The sequence below is a fragment of the Rattus norvegicus genome, chromosome 4, assembly GCF_036323735.1.
Source record: "Rattus norvegicus strain BN/NHsdMcwi chromosome 4, GRCr8, whole genome shotgun sequence".
NCBI classification, from domain to species: Eukaryota; Metazoa; Chordata; class Mammalia; order Rodentia; family Muridae; genus Rattus; species Rattus norvegicus.
This window is the reverse complement of record NC_086022.1, coordinates 52,885,311-52,908,752: the sequence shown is the minus strand read 5'-3', so window position 1 is coordinate 52,908,752 and position 23,442 is coordinate 52,885,311. Positions and strand designations below refer to the sequence as shown.

The following is a 23,442-nucleotide window of genomic DNA, read 5'->3' as shown; positions in this document are numbered from 1 at the left end:
TGCAGTGTCATTCATAAAAAGCTGGTATGAATCTGAAGTAGAACAGGGAGGTTTTGAAGTGAAGAAGGGGAAGAAAAAAACCGTAGTTATAACTTCAAAAACATTTTTAAAAATTCTGCAAACCTTCCGAAAAGAAATTTTATCTTTTTTGTGTATCATTAGCAGAGATTTATTGTTAGAAGAAGGAAAATATCGTGAAATCAAATTTGATGTTGGGTTCCAAGGATACTAAATATTAGAGAATCACTCAGTGCATTTGTTTTGGTAACATGCCAGGGTAATTGGGCTGTTCCTTTCTCTGTTATAGAATAAGAGGAAAATATATATAAAATAAGGACAGAAAACAGCTTCTCCAGATGCTTTAATGTCTCGTCAATTTCCGTATGCTGATTTAAGACATTAAGATCTAGTGTATCTGTTGAGTTCCCTTGGTAGTGATTGATTAATTATAACCTGTGTAATGGTATTAGGACCAGTTTCAAACGCACTTTCAATACTCACTGGCCCAAAGGCTTTCTCTGGTTACACTACTTTACAAAACTTCCCTTATTTCTAGACAAATCAGTTTGTCTCTATCTTTAAGCTCAAGTTGTGGCTTTTTATTGTCAAGTTCTTCTCTGGGATAGTAACATCTTGACATGCATTATGTCCTTCTTTTTCTTTTCATGCATTAAGTAATTACCCTCTTCTTCTTCGACACTTTAAGTGTATTACATCTGAGCATCTTCAGAGGCTCTTTAGGCCAAACAATTAAAGGTGGGATTGGTGTCTTCATCTCAACTCCTTTGGAACCTTTGAATACTTTGCTTCAGAGTTTAGCAGGTTTTTGCCACAGTGGCGCATGGTCTCTTGTCGGATATTCTCTGAGAGCACTGTGCTGTGCAGAGAACTCATTCAGGAGGCTCGTTCTGTCATTTCTGTCCCAGCCTGACCACATCGACCGCTGCCTTGCCATTGAACCTCTCAGGTTAGAAACGATGCCATGGGCTCTCATATTGAGCCATTGGATACAAGGCTCCATCAGTACATGCACACACGCACACACACACACACACACACACACACACACACACACACACACACACACACTACGATGCTTTCCCCACTTTGTATCTTTTTCTTGCTCTAATAAGTGGTTGTCCCTGAATTACTTTGCCACCCCCCCCCATGAATGACCTATACTCTTTTCTCCTGACTTACATACTCGGTAGGCTTAGAACTTCCAGTCTTACCACAAGCATTGACCAGACTCTGTTCTTCATCCATGGGATACAGCTCTACAGTATTCAGTGTGAACCTCCTTTGCCCTCTTCCAAATTCATGTTTGGTTTGTGAGCTGTCAGTCCCACATAAGTGATACTGCAGTATTAGTTTTCTGGTTCAGCTCTGTTTTGGAAATTCTCACTCCTGTTTTCGAGTGTGCAGCTAACCTCATTCTTACAGAATTCACTTTGTGATACCGGAGTGCACCTGCCTCTTTGCACCTATGGTTATGTCCACTTTCTGTTTTCCCTGTTTTCTCTCATAGAGAAAAAGACCTAGAATACATTCAAATTCTTACTTGAGCGATACTTACTTGTTTCAGCTCCTCCTGGAGTCTATCTTCATTTACTTGAAATTCCTACACACTCTAATATTAGCCTCTCCTCTGTGGACCGCTAGAGTATTTCTAAACATGGCATACTTAGATTGCTGTTGTGTTTTTTTCTAGCTAGTTGTTGCCTATTTGTTTTTACTTTTGAGCTAGTATAATTTTTCTTTTAATTTAATATATATTAATTATACATAATAATGAGCTTCGTTAGAACAGTCTCACACATGTGCAGGATATATTTTTATCTTTTTCACCTCTCCTTACCCTCTCTTGCTCCCCCTCCCCCACTGCTTCCACTGATGCCTTTCCTGTCCCAACCAGTTTTCTTCATGCATTCATGGTTTCATGGTTTTCTAGTTTTGTCTTTTCTCACTCGTTTTTTATGTGATGTATTGTAGGTTTTAGGGTTCGTTACAGCATCCTGGGTGAGGGGTTCTTTGTAAGTATCAGCCTCTTACTGGTGGTTGCACACTGAAGAAAAGATCTTCTTCCACCTGTAACTGTTGGTTGTCTATTCCTAGGGAAGGCAGGGGCCTTGTGTGCCCCTGAGCACAGCATTCCGTCCCACTCTTCTCTTTACTCTCTTGTTCTTCACTCATTCCCATAAGCATTCTCTGACTTTAGGGGGAGTATAATTGTCCTTCTGTGTAAGGGTGAACATTTCGCAGTCCTGTATGCTCTGCATTTCATCACTGACGTCACTCTGCACTTATTCTGATGCCCACTGGAAAGGGACCTTTATGTCCAAAGCTGATGACAGCACTGACCCATATGCATGAACATGGTTATTGAGAAGCTTATCATATCCGTTTAACAAAGTTAACGACAGCAGTAGCTTCTCCACTAAAACCTATAACCTCCTAAGCCATGGTTTTTTGACCTAGCTTACCATAGCAGAGAAGAATTCCTTCCTGCGGAGTGGACTTCAAACCTAGCCAGAAGGAGGAGGTTACTCCTATTACTGAATTTGCCACTATTGCAGTAAAGGACATTTTTTTGAATGGCCAGTCAGTGCTAGAGCATACAGGGGCCACAACTGAGTAAAGACTCTTACTGGAAATACTCCCTCCTACCCCAACCCCAAGCAGTCTGCATAGTATCTTTGGACATTATGAGAGCCAGTTAGCAAGAAGAAAGCATCTACTTTCTTTCCTTCTTTCTTCCTCCCTTTCTTTCTTTCTTTCTTTTTATCAGATATTTTATTAATTTACATTTCAAATGTTATTATTCCCTTTCCCGGTTTCCCCTCCAGAAACTCCCTATCCCATCTCCCCTCCCCCGCTTCTATGAGGCTGTTCCCCCACTCATCTACCCACTCCTGCCTCCCTGCCCTGGCATTCTGAAGGAAAGGGCATCTAGAGATGTCCACCTTCTCTCTAGCTAGAATTCTGTATCTCCTGTAAACAAAGCATGTGGTATCTTCAGTAATACTCTTGCCATCTAGTTTTGCAAAGAAACCTTCAGGCATAGTTAATATCTGTAGTATTTGGGGGCTTTATGGGACTCTTGAGAAACACTTTTAGGTAACCCAGCCCTGCCACTGAGATTTTCATTATTAACCTGTGGCTTCTTTTTTGTTGTTATTCTTCTTTTGGTCATTTACTGTTCGTTTATCTTCTTTTTTAGTTGACCTCTAAAATAATTTGTTTGGATTATTTTCTTATTATTGGGTTTTGAGATATCTTTATATACTCTGGACTTAAAATATGACATTGAGTAATATTTTCTCATCTGTGACTTGTTCTACATAAATCTTAATAGTTCCTTTCAAAAGAAATATACCTCAATTTAGGTAAAATCTGTTGTCTTCTTGCTACTGTTTGGCTTTTGTTTTTTTAAGATAATGTATCACAATGGAACTCATGGTCTGTATTCTTTCTGCATCAAAATCTTTTTTAAGATTTATTTATTATATTTATATGAGTACACTGTAGCTGCTTTCAGACACACCAGAAGAAGGCATCAGATTCCATTACAGATGGTTGTGAGCCACCATGTGGTTGCTGGGAATTGAACTTGGGGCCTCTAGAAGAGAAGTCAGTGCTCTTAACCACTGAGCCATCTCTCCAGCCCCTGCATCAAGATCTTGAATGCTGGAATTAGAGCGCTTGATCCTCATTTCTTTAAATAGTTATATTTATCATAGTTACCTTTCTGTCACAATGGGAAAATACCCAATCAAAAGTAACTTAAGGAAGAAAGGGGGTTTTTTGCCTTACAATTCAAGATATACTTCATTGTCGTGGGGAAACTAAGAGAGCAGGACTTGGAAACAACCAGCCACATGCCATACACAGTCAGGAAGAAGAGAGCAGTGGGTACAAAGCTCACTTTGTATTCTTTCTATCATCCAGGATTCAACCCTAGGGAACAGTACCACCCATGGTGGGCTGAACCTCTCACCTCAGTTAACTTCCACAGGAATGCCCAGAGGCCCATTTCCCTGGTGATTATAGATCTCAAATTGACAATAGACAGTAACATTAATCTCATGAATAATAAATCTCACCTAAAAATTATTTCGATCTTTGTTCTGTGCCTAGATATTATATTGGCCTCTTAGATTTTGCATCTATTTGACTCAATTTTTATACTCAATTGATGTGCACATCAGTGATCATGGAACCATGTGGGCATTTGGTGATTTGCAAAGGCTACCCTTGGACATTTGTCAGAATCACTTGACTGTATATATATATATATATATATATATATATATATATATACATATATATATATATAGTTGTATATTTCTGAACTCTCCTTTCTTTTCTTTTAATGGGTTTTTCTTCCATATTTTTACTGTACTTTGCTAGTGCTTTAGAACCCTGGTAATCCAGTAGTATAAGTCTTTCCAGTAGATTCTTCTCTCTTGGGGCACGTCAGCTATATCCTTTGTATTTCTCTCCTGTATAGAGATTTTTTTTTTTACTCCGTGGAAAGACTTCTGCTACTTTTTATCTTGCAGTGTAAAGTTTTGATGAATAATTCTTTTCACTTTCTTACAAGACAAATAGAAAAAAAGATTTTGTTCTGCTTTCTTCCAACTTCTGTTTGTTGTTACATTGTTCCTCTACGTGTGTCTTTTCTTCCTCCAGCTCCCTAAAAATTTCCTCATCAATTATTTTCTTGAACAATTTAGTTATTATGTTTTATTAGTTTTCAGCATAAAAACATTCTGAAGCTTACTAAGAGAAAAAGGGTTTGATTTTTTTTCCCTCCTCCAGGTTTAAGTTTGGTGGGGAGAACGAAGCTGTGCTTACAAGGATTAACTTTCTGTTTCTTGACCACAGGCTACCTTAATAGTCCTTATATTTTGACTGTCAGGATAAAACCAGCATTTCAGGATCAGTGTGAGGTCTGGGCACCACCTCTTGTATTCCCATATAATAATACACACACACACACACACACACACACACACACACACACACACACACACAAACACACAGTCCCCTTCAAATAATTTTTGCAGTCACAGATACTGAGTAGCAGTGGTTCTCAACGGGAGTCACTCCTCCACACTCTAACTCTACCACTGCCTGTAACACACACCAATAAATCTAGAGACAGTGATGCTGACTGGAGACAAAGGCTTTGACCTGCCTCTGAAAGAAAGGGATTGTGGAAACTGCTAACAGGGAGGAGGAGAGAAATTCCTCAGCTGAGTCTTCCCTCCCTGCCCACCTCCTCTTTCTGGGTGTTCCTGACAACTCCATCCACCATGGCCTTCCTCCAGGGTGAGCCAGTTTTCCGCCAAGTATACTTGGGCTCCTATCCCAAGTATTCCCTGTGTCATAACTTAGGTCATGTCTCCTGACACTAATCTAAGGTAGATTTAAGTCTTGCCTTGTTCATCTCTTCGGAACTACTTTTCCATATTGCCTGATGTACTACAGCATTATGATAATGTTTATAGACTTATATTTTTTCCTGAACATTTAATGGTTTTTGATAGAAAAGTACCCCACTTCCCGATCACGCCACTCTCCTTGAACCCAACAATCAAATGTCTACAGACCTTTTGCCATGTGTTAAAAGCAACAGAGTTAAAATGATGAAAAGTGTCCCTACTGAGCCACAGTGACTTGACCACTATTTTTATAAAAATGTCCCCCTCCTTAACTTGAAATCTGATGTCTTTTTTCACAATGTGTTGAGTGCAGAGTTTGTGCTGAGGTGCAGGGTGTTTACAAACCATTAACCTGGAGAATTAAGACTGTAGCTAAATGAGGCAGAATTCACCATTAAAAATTCTAGCAATCAGTTTGCCTGGATAGCCGTTCACCCTTTTCTGACAGCAGATTTTTCTGTCTGGCATCGTTTTATGGTGAAGGTCGAGATGATCAGGCAGGGTGGAACTAGGTGTACTTGTTCTGACTTAAAGAATGTTGTCATGATTAACGATGCTTCTCCAGTTGGCAAGCTGCTAGTTGTATTTTTAATCAGACCAGACCTCTTCTTTTAATTTGTTTTTAATAAATAATTAGTATTTTTAAAGGAACCCAAAGAGGGAAGATGGTTACCTTTGCCCCTCATTGGAGTGAGAATTCCAACTTCCATCACTCTGCCTCCATTCGCTGCCTCCCAGGACTCCATGTGGTTCCTTTCTCTTTTCCTGGTCATCTCTTAGGACAACCATTATAGTCACTAACGAAAATAAATAGCATAAAGATAAGATGACTCATTATCTATGTAATCTTATCTCATTTTTTTTATTTCTTTGCTGACCTGTAGTTGGTAAAGGTAAGTTTTTTCTTTCATTCCTTTTTTTCTTTCCTTCTGCTCAAATATATTATAATTTTTGTATTGAGAGGACTTGGGAGATTATCATCATTTTTTTTACAGTGTCACACTCCAATGTTCTAGCCAGATTCAAAAAAAATTTCATTAGCACTGACATTTATTTTTTTAAGTTTATTTACCATAACAGATAGAAACAATATAATATTTATTATTCATGAAGACATAAAGATGATGTGATAACATGCAAAAATGGCCAGAATATATGAAGTGAAAACATTCTAGATTCTTATTATTATGGTATTATTTCCACTGTGTTATGAGCCTATTTATAATATGAAAAGGCAGGCATACTTATACTTAAAACAGTCATACTGGATGAACTAAATTGAGGGACCAGTTATTTTCCTTCTCTTGACTCAATTATATTTAGCCTGTTATACTTTTTTAACTAAGCATAATGAATTTTTTAATGATGGTCAAAATAAAACTTTTATTAATTTTAACTAATAGAAGACCACCTTGTCTTTAGGATATCAAAAATGATACATATTGTTTGTATAATAAGAATATTATAGTTTTCTCCAATAGGTAAATCTATCTTAACTTTCTCTTTCTTTAAATCTGAGGATCTATGGAAATCCCTGGTCGGAAGGAGCAGAGCGGGTGGCACGTGCTGCCAAATACATTTCCTGTCCTAAATGTTGTCAGCTGCCTTTGTTAACTGAGCAGATTTTCAAAACTACCTTTATTTGCTATCTCAAAACTGCCTTGCCTTCCATTTTCTCTTGATTACATATATAACAAGATATATTTTTATCTTAATGCCACATAACAAATTAGTTAACTTCCAATATAAATGCCAACTGTGAACTGGGGAAATCTTCTTCTTCTGTTAGAAGATCTGAAGTTGGTTTCCAACACCCAAGCCAAAAAGCTCACAACCACCTTTAACCAGGGGACCTGTTCCCTCTTCTAGACTCTGGGGAGCAGAAACCCACTTGCACATACATTATGTAATTACAAATAAAACAATTTTTTTGTAAGCATGAGGCAGAAAGCCTACCATCTATTTAGTTTTTGCCTAATATTTTTTATTCCCTCAGTGAGATCATAGCTGACATTTAACTTTATGAAGTTGCTTTCCTCATTCTTAATAAGTTGCTGTGTTAACAACACCTAGCTTTCCACATTTTCATGTTACATTTACCTTGAGCCTACTGTTTCGGGTCAATGTTCAAATTACTAACTTATAATTCTCAGTCTCTCCGTGTTAAGCAAAACTTTTATTGTATAAAACTAATTTCATATCATTTGCTACAGAATATAAGGCATATACACTCACATGTCAATTTTAACTAATATAACAAAAGGCAACTAATTATTTGATCAATAATTGAGATATGAGTAAACTCCTAAATAACATTTGTCTTGACTGTTACCATAGTCTTAATCAAAAAAAGAAAGTACATATATAAGATAATAACATAGTAACCAGACTTGATTATGTAAAAACTTAAAATATTATACTCTGCCTGTTGAAGGTTACATGTATGATACAGGGATATGAAAATGCCAACTCTTGCAGGCCACCGGTAACTTCCCGTAAACTTCCAAGCTGTACGAGGGTATGAAGTGAATGAAATTTATAGGCAGGCTTCTGTAAGGTAAATTGCTTATGTAGGCAAACCCCTTAAGAATATGGTAGTTTCGAGCATGGAAAAATGAATTATATTTCCAAAGTTTCCTCTGATCTTAGGTAGTGTTTTACAGAGGAGACATGCTCTCAGCTCACTATCCCTCCCTCACCTCGTAGCCATTTGCCGCTGAGTCCTCGTTCCAGATACCTTAGTAACTTCCGGGTGTTGTTGAAGTTCTTCAGTTCAGTTGCCCCTTTCTGTCTTCATGCTCTTCCCCTTGTGTGGCCACAATACCTCACCACACCAGGAGAAGCAAAAGCACCCCTCATTACTATCCAGTGCAAACAGAAGGTAATTTCTCTACTGTGCGCTCTGTACTCTAACTTTAACACCATTCTGGAGACCGTGGGTCTTTGGCATACAAATCTAGTTGGGGTCAGTACCCGCCCAATGATACCCGCTCCCTCACAGCAGAGAGTTCATGCAGCTCGTCCATGGGCTCCTGTGTTTCCTGCATGACTTAACTTTCAAGTCAGTGTTAACTGTATCCGCTGAAACTGGTGACCTCCTATTCTTCCCCCTTCAATCCACACAGCAGTTACCCCAATCAAACATTAGGATTTTCACAATCCACTTGAACTTTTATATCTTCTTACATTTCTAGCAAACAATAACGTTGGTCAATTTGGATTTTATGCTGTCCACTGTTTGCACTTCTGGTGACAATACCACTGAAAGATGTTAGAGCATAGATATCCAACTGTTACCATAGAAACTCCACCAGCACCCTCAATTACCGTGTCCCACATCTGTAGTTAGTCTGTAGGTTAATCATCACAATTTATGACACATTGCAATGTATCATTTAAGACATTGCTGGCTTGTTTTAATAATTTTCTTACACTGTTTCATAAGACAAACTAAAATGAAATTTTCTGGCATCCTATCAGAGAACATTTGAATATAACTACAGATATATTTTTATTTTTAAAATATCCAGATGATGTTACCTTACAATAAACATTAATTTAAGGTAACCTAATTTAACCCAGTTTTAAACAACAGGCTTTAGGTCATTGGAAACACATTTTCCAACTGATTTATATGCCCCACCTGTCTTTTAAGAGTGAAATGTAGACGAGTTATGCCAAGGGAAAACTACATGAAAATATGTTCTTATAAAAATAAGAAATTAAACAGTATTATAGCTTATTACTGGTTTCAGTTTATGAGACAATAATTTGAATGATAAAATGTAGAGAGACATACCAAAGACATAAAGTAACAGATTTGCAGGGTGTAGGTTTTATGAAAGACACAGTTAAGAAGACATCATTGTATTAATTGGTTTTGTTAGATAAGTAGATTTGAGCTGCTCTGTTCACAAACATTAGCTATGTCATGTGACATGTCATTCTCTCATTTTACCCAGTGTTTTACTTTCTTTATGTATCTATGACGCTATGTCGCATTCATTAGCATGCGTCTATATCTTACTCCCTTGCTTTTATGTTGATACCATTCCTTGTACTTTGCAAGATGTATATAAGCACCTATATACATTGTTATCTTTGTTTAAAATAAAGGCCAATCAACTAAACCAACTTTAGTTTTAAAAAATAAAATTTGAATAAAAAAATAAAAATATTTGTCACATAAGGGAGATCCAAATTTTTTTGGAGTTTATTTTTAATTTGTCCTGAGTTAATAGGAGCTAAGGGCCTCTTCTTATATTGTATCTCATGAAATATTGTTTTATCAGTTCAAAAATTATTTAAGTATAAAATTAACTATAGAGTCATTTTCAGAAGCATATATTTTTGACTATTTTTCTATTGTTTTAAAAAATGATTCTTTAAACCTTTATCATAAAATAAGAATTATGAGGGTTTTTCCTCTGAAATGTATCTCATATCCTGGTCTCCACAGATGAGCCATTAATGGTCGTTATTTTTAACTGCTTCTTATGACATCTGCTGAAAGAAGTAATGAATAAAAATCAGCAGTTATTTTATAAAAATAATCATCTCACAGAGGTGACACTGAGCAAATTCTTACTTGGAGAAATGAAGATGCTAAAATAGATCAATTCCTTCAGCTGTAAAATGCTCGTGTTTTCTCTTCCTCGGCGTTCTGCCTCCTACCCACTCAATGCTATTTCACCTCACAATAGATTCAACTTCTGAAGACTCTGAGGCAGAATATAAGTTGAACTGTCTTACTTCTCCATCAAAAAAAAAAAAGTTTAGGGTTCATCCTCTCAATACTACTTATGGGATATATTTCATCCTTTGGGTGATCATTAAAAACAAAAGAACACAATGACATTTTATCCAAAAATGATTGTGGAATACCTTACCTCATTAGTGCATCATCTTCCATTTTTTATTGCTACATCCAGGTTTTTGATGTTTTGTAGACTTGCGATATACATTAGCCTTTCTGTCTTTTTTTTTTTTAATGTGATTCTCAAGACCCTTCAGCTTGAATTATACAGTTCTTCCATCTACAAATATGGCTGAAAGTTGAACTTGACATGGATCAATATGATCTGGGCTAAATATCTAAATGTGACTGATTATGTTAGCATCATGTCCACAGATCAATATTGAGTTTTGTTATGAGACTGACTCTATAATTGGGTTTAATCAATAAACTTTTGTCTCTTTTCCTTTGCAGTTTTAGGATTGTACCACATGGGTTTTAGAAACTACACTTAGCTTGCATTTAGCACTCTTCCCTTGTGATGAGCAGAAAGAGATTTATGTATGAATTTTAAGGAACAATGGGCATCATGTCTATAACTGTGGAAAAGTCCACTTCAGTCCTGATAACTGGCTATGTGGTCAGAGCTAATGCAGTAACACCCCAGCACTCCTTTTGGGAGGTGTGGGGCTTTTTCTGTCTATATTTAGTAAATCACATTGAAGACATACCATTAATGAAAGCAATCGTAAAAGCTTGCCTTTTGATAAACCCGCAGGGTCTACCGACGTTGAATGATGCAGTCTGTAAAGAGCTGTAAATCTGAACCTTTGAGTGAAGTACCATTTGGGATGTGATGCATTGTCCGCATATCTGCACAGCCACGATGCTCCCTTTTTCTTGTCTCTTAAACTTGAAGCTTGAGAGCGTTCAATGCCATTCCTGCATTAAAGCTGGTCCCATTAAAAGCTCTATACAAAAAAGCAGACTGGAAGTGATCCAGCTGGAGCTTGCGTGCTTAACTCTGTCCTAGTTTGCCATTTGGAAAGCAGTCTCCTGGCCACAATGGCTGTTTCCTTTATGAACAGAACTGGATTCTGTTGGGCTTACTTCTTTTTGCAAAAATCATCTTAAAATGCATCAATTTCCCCCCCCCCCTTATTTTTGTATAGGATCTTACAATGCAGCGAGGGCTAGCCCGGACTCTGTGTAGATCAGGCTGGCCTCATCACAGAGACCCACCATCCTCTGTCTCCCAAATGCTGTAACTTTAAGGAAAGCCCAACTTTCCTTAAAATTGGGAAATGAGGTTGTTCTTCTATTGGGTCTGAGGAACAACTTTGAATAAAAATTAGAGCCCATGCCATTCCCAAGAAATAAAGGCATTTGCAACCGAGCCTGACAACCTAAATTTGACCCTTTAAGTGCATCCTGGCATGTGTACTCACACACATAAAAAATACACACAGCTAAAAGATTTTCTTCGAATGTATTCATTCTATGTTGTTTGTGGAAATTTTCCTCCTGTCATTTTGTGGCTTCAGACTTTGCAATACATATTAATATCATATGTTATTTGCATCATAAACAATGTCTTCTGTTATCAGGAAGCCTGAATTTTGTGCTCCTTGAAAACTATATTATTGGTTATTAAATCAGAAACGTAAATGTGCTCTAAGTGACCTTTTGAATTTACAGATGCAGACCGTTTTCAGAAACACGGGATGGATGAGTTTATTTCTGCGAGTCCTTGCAAGCTTGACCATGCCTTCCTCTTCAGAATTCTCCAGAGACAGACTTTGGATCACAGACTGAATGATTCCTACTCCTGCCTGGTGGGTTCTGTCTCTCTGGTCACCTCTAGGTTGGAATAAAAGATTTTAGAAAGTGAGAAATAGTTGCTGTAAAGCATCACTTTATTCCTGACTCATTTAATCACGGTACTTGGGGTCAGGGATGAAGAATTCCAATCGATCGCTTCTCAATTTGAAAATTATACACTCGAAGACCACTGCTGTGCCACTCAATAGACTGGAGAATAGACTGGAATAGATGTTGAGCTGCTTTATCAGTGCCCCAAGAGAATACTGAGTGAAAAGAAAACGCTTTAAATAAAGACGTTAAAACCTCTGCCATACCCCAAGACCTGCATAGGCATTTTAAAATGTATGTTCTGTTCATTGGGCATTGCTATATTGCACCTGTCTCCTTGACTCCTAGAACAACACAAGCTCTAGGGGGAAGACACATATCAAACTAACAACATGATGGGGTATGCTAAACAGGATGCAAGGCAGAAGTGTAGAAGAACAGAGGGAGAAAGGGGTAAAAACAGAGAGATGATTTAGGTAGGACACTCCTACTGGTTATGCGTTGAATATAGAGTGAGATCTTAATGTAATAATTTATATTTTTCTGGATATTACAGAGTTTGGGGGTTAAAGTTATAGGCTAATGGATATGTAAATGACATGTCCTATCACTACTTGACTCTAGTGGATACTAAGGATAATAATTTCATAGAATAAGTTTAAAAAAAAAGAGTAAGTTATAGTCTTTTTGAAGTCAGTTCTCAGACACTGTATTCTCAAGTCCTTGGAGATACCTAGTGAAAACGAAGAAAGGAATCAACTGTTGAGCGTACACTGACAATTTCTCAATTTGTTTATGAGTCTGAGAATAGAGCTGAATTGATGGCAAGCACCTTTTAATCCCAGCTCTCGGGAAGCAGAGGCAAGCAGATTTGGCAGGTCTCTTAGTTCAAGGGCATCTGGGTCTATACAGAGAGTTCCAGGGTAGCCAGGGCCGTAGAGCGAGACTGGGTCTTAAAAAATAAAAAATAAAAAAGGAGGAGGGACAGAGGCAAGGAGGGAGAAGAGGAAATGAAGATAAGTCTGAGAAAAAATGCTGCCATGTGTCCACTGAGAGAGGGCTATGACGTGATTAGGAACAGTGCCTGGAGATAGAATGTGCTTGCTTGTCAACCAGACTCACTAAATGATTTTCTCTCTTGTATTCCATTTCTGATGTAAGCTGGTAATGAGTCAAAATGTGTACCATGCGTGACAGCTCTAAAAAATAGAGACCCTGTGTCTGTAATATGGCTGCTGCGTTGAGTGCCTTCCTCTTTCCACAGCAGGGTTGGATGACACCCCTTCCCTTTCCTTTATGAGTACGTTCTCCTGTAATTCTGCCCCCTCCTTCCTTCAGAGCCGTTCTGTTTACTTTAAGGCCCCCTTCTTCACTTTATCATTCTACTCTAATCCACCTAGATTGGTTTGGCATAGTTCATAAAACCGCTGTAGCTAACGCTATCCTCCAGCATTAACCAAAGCTGGCTGTCTCCACTGTAACCCCACTCTCACAGCCAAGACCTTACTTAAGAAAGACAAGAAACGACTCATGGCAGATACTAACTCTCTTAGGATCACGGAAGGGCAGGGTGAGAAAGGTGTTCCAGATAGAAGCACACAAATGCATGCCCCAGGTAGACTTACTGAAATTTGCTTTTAGTTTAGGTTATAAAGGGCTTGCAGTGGATGGTCAGTTCTGGTGCTGGCGTCTGCTTTCTTAACTGACTCAGAAAGAGATGGGAGTTGAGTCCCTCTTCCTGACTGACAAATGTAAATAAAACCCGTGAATAAAATTTGACTAGTTTTGAATGGCCGTAGAGAGGGGCAAGGTGCCCACACAGAGTCCCAGGGTTTGCCAGTGCCTCAGGTCACTTCTCAAAAGGATACATTCTATCTGCAAATAACATTTGAAGCTGCCACTAACAAAGCAAATGCCACAGCCGCTCTGAGGCTGCTGAACACCGTGCTTGCACGTGCATCGCAGAAAAGCAAGACTTTCAGCAGAGAAAATATGTCTTTTTCTTCTCTCCTGCAGGGGTGGTTTAGCCCTGGCCAAGTCTTTGTGTTAGATGAGTACTGTGCCCGCTACGGTGTGAGAGGCTGTCACAGGCATCTGTGCTACCTTACAGAACTGATGGAACATTCAGAAAACGGTGCTGTCATTGACCCCACCCTGCTCCATTACAGCTTTGCATTCTGTGCCTCTCACGTGCACGGCAACAGGTATTTTGACTTGCAAATACACCGTGAAATGTATAGGGTTGCTCCGGAGAACGGCTTTGCCACTATCACCTAGTAACGGATTGTAAATAGCAGGTACTTCTTAGTGGTGGATTAAAAAAAAAATCGCACAAAGGGAAAATGTATATCAATACGCTGTTGATTTAGGTGAGCTGCACTCTATGTTTCTTTTTGCTGGCAAAACCACTTGAAAAAGAGAGAGACAGAGAACCATATCCATGAGAGTGCAAGTTGCCTTTTCCTCCTTCAGTGCCACCTGGTTCTGCATAGCTTAAGTGTCCAGATGATTCCTATTGTAGCGTGCGTATGTGTCCCCCGGGAGGGTTTGCTGTCAGGATGATGCAAGGCTAAGGATCTTTGTTTAGCCTTTATGGAATAAACTTCCACTGTTGAAGGAAGATGAGATAACGGACTCAACGCAGAGACTCCTCCCAGACCCCCTCCCCTAACTCAGATTCGTGGAGCAAGTACCCTGCCTCCAAACTATTTAACTATTGTTCTATCTCTTTGTCTCTGCAGTTTTTTCTTCCCTTTTTCTTTTTCTTCACACAAACCCCTGGTTGGTTTCAGGTTATCTACAGCGTTGGCATAGTGTTAAAGGAACTCAGAGTTGAGAGCATCCTTGCTCAAATGGATACTTAATAAATAAGTGACTGGGGTTGAATTTCATCGTGTTTTCCAGAGCGCCCGTCTATAAAGAAAAGCAAAGTCATAAATCATAGCTGGAAACGAAGCAGACTGTAAATTGTTAAACGCTTAAAAACTTTTAAAAAGATTTTTTAAATTTTAAAAACGTTTTAAAACGTGTTTTAAAAATATACTGTCTGAGGCGTTGTTATCATGGCAACTGTGAGGTCCTTCGTTGATAACTGTTGACATCAAGAATGTTCTACCAACCCCTTCAACCTGTGTGTAAAATTAAATCCAGGATTCCATCCATCCTCTCACCAGTGTCCTCTGCCTGCACCTGCCCTTGTTCTCCAGTCATTTATGCTTCAAGGCTCTCACGTTTTCACTCACCCATACCTTCACGCACTTACCTCAGACACCCCTTTGCCGATGCCTTTTGGGTCTCCAGATCCCTCAGAGTGGTGCAGCAGTTTTCTTACCTCAGTTCTCAACCCTGTTTTTTTCTTTCAAAGATTTCTTTTTTTTTTTAATTTGTTCTTTCATGTTCTTCTCCACTTCCAAAGCTGCCACTGTGACCTCTGGGTAATTCCCACCCAACTATTCTGCACGGCTACAGATATTTCGCATCTGGGAAGTTCTACGAACACTGTCAACCTTCTATATCTAAAACTAAACCTACGATTTCATCCAACGTTTGGACAAACTCTTGTGGTTCCTATAGTGGCTGGAAATCCTCCTGATATAATATAAATGTTTAATAATCAAAGGAATGCTTTGTTTGTGTGCACATCTCTTCCATTAATGGCCTCTTGGCATCAAACTTGGCATTTTTATTTTCTCCCTTAGACCTGGTTACTGTCGCTGTCAACATTTTGTCTGCATATTACACAAATTTCTCCATATTTAATGTCAGTTACCTGTCCTAATCCTGCCTCTTTTGTTTGTTTGTTGTTGTTGTTTTGTTTTGTTTTGTTTTGTTTTTTTCCTTTTTTTTTTTCTTTTTCTTAGCCTTTACAAATACATCGGTGTCTGTATAGACCATCCTGGATGGATCCCATTAGTGGCCTATCAGACAACTTCAAAATTAAACATTAAGTTTTAGCCATATACTGCTCCAAAGCTCTTAGTAACCTCCATCCTATTAGCAAGTTAAATTTTGAGCTATATTCTCAATTTTGTTCTATCACGGTCTCATCCTGCCTCACAGAATCACTTACACAGAGGCTTATTCCATGAGGTCTGTTAATTTCCCTGGGATATTTCCCTTTTTCCTGGTCTTTAACAGTCAGACCTCCCAAAACTCTTCTAAGGTGCCTTATAGAGCTCGTCCCAACTCTGAAAATCTTTCATCTGTTGCTTTTTAAGCTGTGTTTTATGACTGTGCCTATGTTAAACACACGTCCTGCCTCTATCCTAGTGGATCATATTTTGAGATTTAAAATTTTATTATCATTAACCTAGTCTCTTCATTCATTAATGAAGTGCTTTGTCTATGATGGATACAGTGAAACTTTGCCAAAATTTCTACTGTTGTCATCTGTCTGTCCATCCAGAGTAAAATAAAGTCGATCTTAGTCTTGGGGTCTTCACTCGTTTATGGGTCCATGCTTGCCTGAATAGTAGGAAAAATGTTACCAAATGTAGTTTATTTGTATTGTTGTCGTTTTAATTTGGGTTTTACATTTCCCGCCAAACTGAACCCTCTGTTGCGTGCATGTGAGGTTGGAGAGCTGGTGGTGGGACTCTGATGGGTCTTCCTTGACAGCCAATGTCAAGAGCTCTTTTGCTGAAGCCACTTACTACCTTGCAGACGTTGCAATATCTCCTGGGTCCTGGGTTTTGAGATTCATCCCAGAGTTAGGCAGCATTCACAGAAGCTTTCCAGGAAGCTAAACCCAAAGACTGTTATATAATCAGATTACTTAGTTATTGCTGCTGAAAGGTGGAATTCAATTGCAAACACTGAGTGAGAAATTCAACTAATGAGGCCCCCAAATTTGTGTGTTTGAGACATATTTTAATGTAAAGCTCCTTAAGTACCTGAGAGTGCTTGCCACTACCTGAGAAGGAAACCTGATTTGAATATGAGGTTGCTATAGTTACCTTTATTCTACAAAACTATTGTTTTCTTCGTAATGTTAATGTAATTTTTATGAAGCAGCACTGGCATTTATTAAGAAATGAATTTAGTATATATTTAAGCAGGGTGTTAGGAAAGGAGAGAGAGAGAGACATAGGAGAATAATAGCTCACACTTTAGAGTGGGTATGGGCTTCTTAGATCATGTAACTTGTAATACAGTGTGTGTTTATATATCCCTGCATATTTAATTCAATTTTCCCATTAAGTCCACTTTATAAAAAGTTAAAATATACACAGGGAGTCGATCTCTGATTCAACATTTGGGTATAAGCAACTTGAAAGAGAGAAGGGAAGAAGTGCAAGTTCAAACCAGCTCAAGGTAGATGTTATCAAAAAGAAGCTGAGAGTTGAGCATTTCTGTGATGTTCACAGCCCAATAACCACCATTTAGAAATGCCCGATTCCCGTGATCAAAGAATAAAATGGGCCACACACGTCTACTGGAATCCTGGCTGTGAAATTTGAAAGACTAAACTGGATTGGAAAATGACTTAACCTTCCTGGGAATTCAGAGTCCTTTGCTATGAAAGACAGGGTACAGCCATGTCAAGACTCCAGATGCACACAGAGGTTCTATCAGTCTCAACTGCTGTTACCCTCATCTGCTTTCCCAACTGCCTGGCTGAGAAAGATGTAAGCTGTGAGGAAGGAGGAATACACAAAATCCTCTAGTCCAGCCGTTCTACCTCCTGCTAAGAAGAAATATTGCAGCATGTGTGTGATTATATGACTAATTTCTTTGCTAATAGAATATTCGAGTTCAACCACTTCTTTCCTGAGAATTTGCTACCATGGCGCGCATCTGCCATGCCTGATGCTCGCCTGTCTGGAGTTTTGTTAAGAATTGTGTCGGCGTCGAGTCCCAACTTTCCTGCCATCTATCATTTCTCTGATCATTCTTGCATCTGTCAAGACGCACAGAGAATCTTTTCACTCATTACCTGAAAACCACCTCTGACAAAAAAAATTCGAAAGGAAGACGGCTCGCCTTTTGTTATTAGCTGACGTGAAGGACAGCAGCAGCTTCTGGAGTGAGGTGTTTTTTTTTTTTTTTTTTTTCAGGGAGCACATCCCATCATGCACTGCCGAGCTTGCTGGGTGTGTGCAATTCTGTGAGCCGCGTCTTCACTGAATAGCTCTCTGGAATAAAAGAATAGACACAAACAGAAAGGGCCTGGCTGGTGCCAAGACAGAGGAAGACAGAAGGAAGAAAAGAAGAAAGGGAAAAAAAAAGTGAGTCAAGGACAGAAACAAGCCCACTCCTGCAGGAAGAGAACCACACACACCAGTGAATAGCACAGGCTCTAACAATGACAGTCCCGCGAGGGCCAACAGGAAGGTGAACAGAGAGACAGGAGAGACAATGCATCCTAGGGGCAAAGTTCGAGGCTAATATGTATGTTTATACGCCTCGATTTTGTGTCTCAAGCCAAGGGTGGCGAAATGAAAGCCGCAGCATAAAATGGCTTTTATGTCCCAATTTGATGTAAGACCTACAATATAGTCATTCATAATTCTACCTTTAGTAAAGCCACCTGGGATCTGCTATGAGACTTCCAAAGGAGAGCTCTGATGTGCTGGCTTTCAAGTTGGAGGTAAACGTATATAATATGGCTGTAGTAAAAACCACCCTTCCCCCACCCCTCCCATGGGCATCTGTCAGATCATCTGTCTGATGCTTCTGTCTTCATAGATGCTACCAATCACCTTGATTGTCACTTCAGACATTATGTCTACGCCTCTCCATTCTAATTCCAGAGATAAGAATACCCATCTTATTAAAATCATAGACAACAAATCAAAGGATCGTGAGATTTTTCACTACTGCCTCTTAATCTAGGCACAGATATATGGCTTAAAGAAATGAGATATAAGACTGTAATCCTAGCATGTAGGAGGGAGACACAAGAGGATCAGGAATTCAAGATCCTCCTACATTATATATGGCTAGCTCCAGGTTAGCATGCATGAGGCCCTGTCAGAGAAATTCAGATATAAATACCACCTGGATTTTTAAGGGTAGAGGCTCAGTTCCAAGGAGTGGGAAGCGAGATCAAGTACCATCGACAGTGTTTCCCTCAAATTATACTTCATCTGACAGATTCCCAGCCTGTGCGTTAAATGCATAAAGCTAAAAGGTATTATGAATGAGTGCCTTTCAAATATGAATCGTGATGTTTTTAAATTTTTCGAGGAAATATAGAACATCCCTAAGTCTGCTCTGACGTCACATTTTCAGCATGATCTTTACCTGCCCAACCTAGTTCAGCAATGATGCAGGATAAACACGCACTCTTAAGATAACACAAAGATAAAAGGCTCTGGGGAAAGGGAAAGCTTGATATGTCCCAACAGTACTTAGGTGGGAATAATCAGGGCATCCGTGCTCGTGACTCTGGCTTTTCTACTTCCCAGCCCTTTGGCTTTGAACAACTGGTCCTATTCTTTCTGAGCCCCACCTCTTGTTCTCGTGTCTTTGGTAAAACAATGATACCGACTTGCTTTCATTTGTCTATAATCAGATATTGTTGAGGTATCAGGTCGTGATTTCTAATGTACACCATGTAGGTCTACCCCTTACACAAGATGGATGGGATGAGAAGTATTGTACATTTCAAATGCTTTTGACTTTTGAAGTGTTCGTATGAATGCTACTTGTTGGCCACCTCCAACTGTGGCTGAGATAAGATGGTGGAAAAGTTTTGTACTTCAGATTTTTCACCAGGCAGGCTGAGTTAGGTACATGAGCTTCTGGGCGGGGGGGAGGGGGGGGTCTTGTTATAGAAGTACGAAATGCTTGGGTGGAATGGTGGGCTCCATTATTGTCAAGGAATTCTATCAAAAAGCTTCAGGCAGAAGTTATTTGCTAGGATCTGACAGCTCCTTTTCACCATATTGCTTGGGACTCTTGTAGACACAATGGAAGATTAACAGAAGGGCAGGCTAAGGCTGGATGAAAAAAGCCTACCATGAAGGTAGGTAGGGAGAAGGGCTTCATCTAGGGAAACAGTCATCGGTTTCCTCTATTTTCTGTTCACATTAAGCAACTTTGAGATTCTTCTGAAGCACCGGATAGAAGAGCGTGCAAGCAGGGGATGTTTTAGTGCCCATTAGGTACATTAAGTAAGCCGTAGACAAAAACAAGGTCTCCATGGTTCTCCCGGGACAACAGCATTCATTTTAGTTTTTCCTTCATCCTTATCTGTCACTTCTCTCTCCAACAGTGAAGCATCTGACCACCACCCACTGTCTATTCCCTGCGGGGTACGACCCCAGCCCTCTGATTGTAGGGAATAGCTCTCCAGTATCCAATGAGAGAGCAGCTTATCTTCCTTCCTCTTCAATGAGACGACAGCAAGCATTAGTCACAATATACACTCCGTCTAGAAATCCTTAATCTAATGCAGCTTTGGAGGACTGGCTAATTTTCATTTTCACGTTTGCATGGGTCAAGGTCGCTCTTTGCCCTCCATAGTTCCTGCGGTAGTTGGTCTTGACAGTCATCTCCCCTCCACCCCAAAGGTTTACTTCCTTATCCTTGCCTTGATTTTTTTTTCTTACCCTTCATTGTTCCTTCCTTGATTTTTGAGGCATTTTTTCCTACCTCGCTAATTCACTGTAGATCATACATTCAACGAAGGGTTTGAGACTCTATACTCTCCTAAATGTTGCTTTTACAGCATATTAGAACTTTTCTATGTAGGAAATATTAAGATTTCCTTCAAGAAATTTTGATCATTCATTAAAATTCTTGAGAGTTGAGCTGAGACCTCATTTTATTATGTGAGCTACCAACTCTTTGTAAGTTGTGGGGATTTTATTTATGGCTAAGTATGAGTTAAATACCAAAAGTCTCATGATGTTTCAAAAATTGTAAATGTTTCCTGTTGCTCTTTATCTCGAAATGGTTAATGCAAGCGAGATCTATGTGGTTCATGCCCTCTAACCCTTTTCAAATTGTGCTTGTCAGATATATGGGGTTATGGCCATGGTATATAGAGACCCGCCATTTCTATTATTCTTTCTTCTATTTCCCTCTGTCTTGCTTTGGTTTTGAGGCTATTGTATTATATATAGTCAATCTTGAAATTCTTCATTCTTCCTGTGAATATTACCAGAGACCCTTATCATAACTAGTATTCTTTTGTGTTAATGTTATTTACACAATTATTTTCACTTTCTTTTTCTATTTGTCTCATATGAATTTGTAATTTTGGCTTTTCTATATTCTTTTTCTTTTCGTTTCGTTTAATATATACGAGTACACTGTAGCTCTCTTCAGACAGACCAGAAGAGGGCATCAGATCCCTGACATATGGTTGTGAGCCACCATGTGGTTGCTGGGAATTGAACCCAGGACCTCTGAAAGAACAGTCAGTGCTCTTAACTGCTGAGCCATCCCTCCGGCCCCGGCTTCTCTATATTCTTAAATTTCAGTGTGTTATATAGTAAAATAAATTGACCTAACTTTTTGTGTGGTAATATTTTAGTGAGTTCAGTCTCTTTACTATTAACATGCATTCTAATAGAAATAAATTAACTTTTACTGTTTCATTTTACAATTTTTTTTGTCAAACACCTGGAATGCCTTCTTCCTTTGCTTCCCTGTTGCATATTTTTTTTTCTTCTAATAGTTTGTATCTTCTAGGAGTTGTATTTAAGCTTTTACGAGGTCCATGGCTGAACCTTTACATTTTCATACGAGATGAGATGACTTCTTAGGTCTCCACTCCCTTCCTTGCTTGTGTGCTTACATTATCTGGTTTACAGCTGTATAATTTGGTTTCTAAACATATAATCTGTTAGATATTATTTTTAATATTTTATAATCAATATTTGCTTATATTGATTGATAAAGTTAGAAACAATTTTAATATGCCCTAAGGTGTAATTATTTGACATTTCCTGTAAGAGAGCCCATAGTTAATGAATATTTCTATTTGGAAATTTCTTTCTTTCACGCTTCCCTTTAAAGGAAGCTTTGCTCTGTACACAGTCATATGCTGATGATCATTTTCTCTCAGAATTTGAAGACACTGCTAATTTTTCCAACTACCTTTAATGCTTTGGAATGTAACTGACATTCTTTTCTCTGCTTGTGTTTTTACGAGTGAGAGAAGATAGATAGGTTCGTTATAATACACCTTTGTATATTTCTTTTCATTTTTTCTCAGGTCCATCTTTTTCGTTTTGGCTCTGCAGGTCCATCTGTGCTAGTTTGGGGTGACTGTAGATTTCTTTTGGTTTACGCTGGCCTGGTTGAGATACGAAGAGTCATGTTCTGGAGTAGTGTTGTATTTTTAAACACTTTCTCTTCTCCATTCTCCTCTGAAACTCAAGTCTACCTATTTCCCATGTGGAAGGCCTTTTATCTTCTATTAATAGATCTCTAATGTCAAACAGCATGATGGATTGACACCTTGGGGGTATGTGGAGCACCAAAGAGGAAAATCTGGCATTTCAGTATGCTTTTACCCTCAGTTAGGATAATTGAGGTAGGAAGACCTCCATCAAATGTGGGTGCTTGCCATTCCACAGGCTGGGGTCCTGTGCTGAACAAAAAGGAGAAAGTGAGCAGAGTACACATTTTCTCTGGTTTTTGACTGTGGGTGACCAGCCACTGCCTGCTTTTGCCTTCATGTCTTCCCTTCTACCATGGACGGTATCCTTGGAACTGTAAGCCAAAAATACATACTTCATAATCCAGGAACATGAATCTATCCTCCTTTTATCACCAGCGTGTTCTATTTAATATTTTCAGTTTGCCTCATAATTAATGAGTCAACAAACTTGGTTCAGGAGGAGAGAAAGGGAGGGGAGGAAAAGCGAGAAGGATTTATTTTTAATTATCTGAAGGACACTCTGGCACTCTTATGCAGAAGCATCTACAGGCAGTCTATAAGAGAGTGTGATATGGTGTGGTGTTACTGCTCTAGTTGGAAATGTAACCCTGGGACCTAAAAATGAGATAGACTAAAGCCTCGGCAATAACGAACTTTATTCAAAGTATCAGACAGTTTATATTCTGAGGGCATTCTAGAGGGATAAACAAGGCCAAACTAACAATGTTCACATGAGTTTAGCCTATATCCCCTCAAGAGGACAACCCATGCTTGGAAACATTTTTGAATAGCAGAATTATGGGTAATCTGGTGCAAAGCCCACCCCGTTTATTGTACCTGGGAGGGGCTAAAAGCACATTCCAGAACAATCCATGCCATGGAGGAACAGAGGCTACAAGACTTGTCTTGGTTACTTGGAGTTTTGTCACAAGCTCCCAGAAATCTCCCACAGCTTCAGTCATGGACCATGTTCAGGTGCTGTGGCGTGATCATTTAGTAGAATAGTTAAATGTTTTAATTGATTCAATGGAGTAATTTTATGACCCATGGAA

The 23,442-nt window shown here is 39.0% G+C and overlaps 1 protein-coding gene across 11 annotated transcripts in view; it reads left to right on the top strand.

Moving 5' to 3' along the window:
* Cadps2 (calcium dependent secretion activator 2) overlaps positions 1 to 23,442 on the top strand; it is a 529,199-nt gene that overhangs the window by 366,500 nt on the left and 139,257 nt on the right. For all 11 annotated transcript variants that reach the window (XM_063285976.1, XM_039108614.2, XM_002729291.6 and 8 more), the window contains 2 exons: positions 11,881 to 12,017; positions 14,071 to 14,258. In XM_063285976.1, coding sequence (XP_063142046.1) covers positions 11,881 to 12,017; positions 14,071 to 14,258 — 325 coding nt within the window. The remainder of the gene's footprint in view (positions 1 to 11,880; positions 12,018 to 14,070; positions 14,259 to 23,442) is intronic.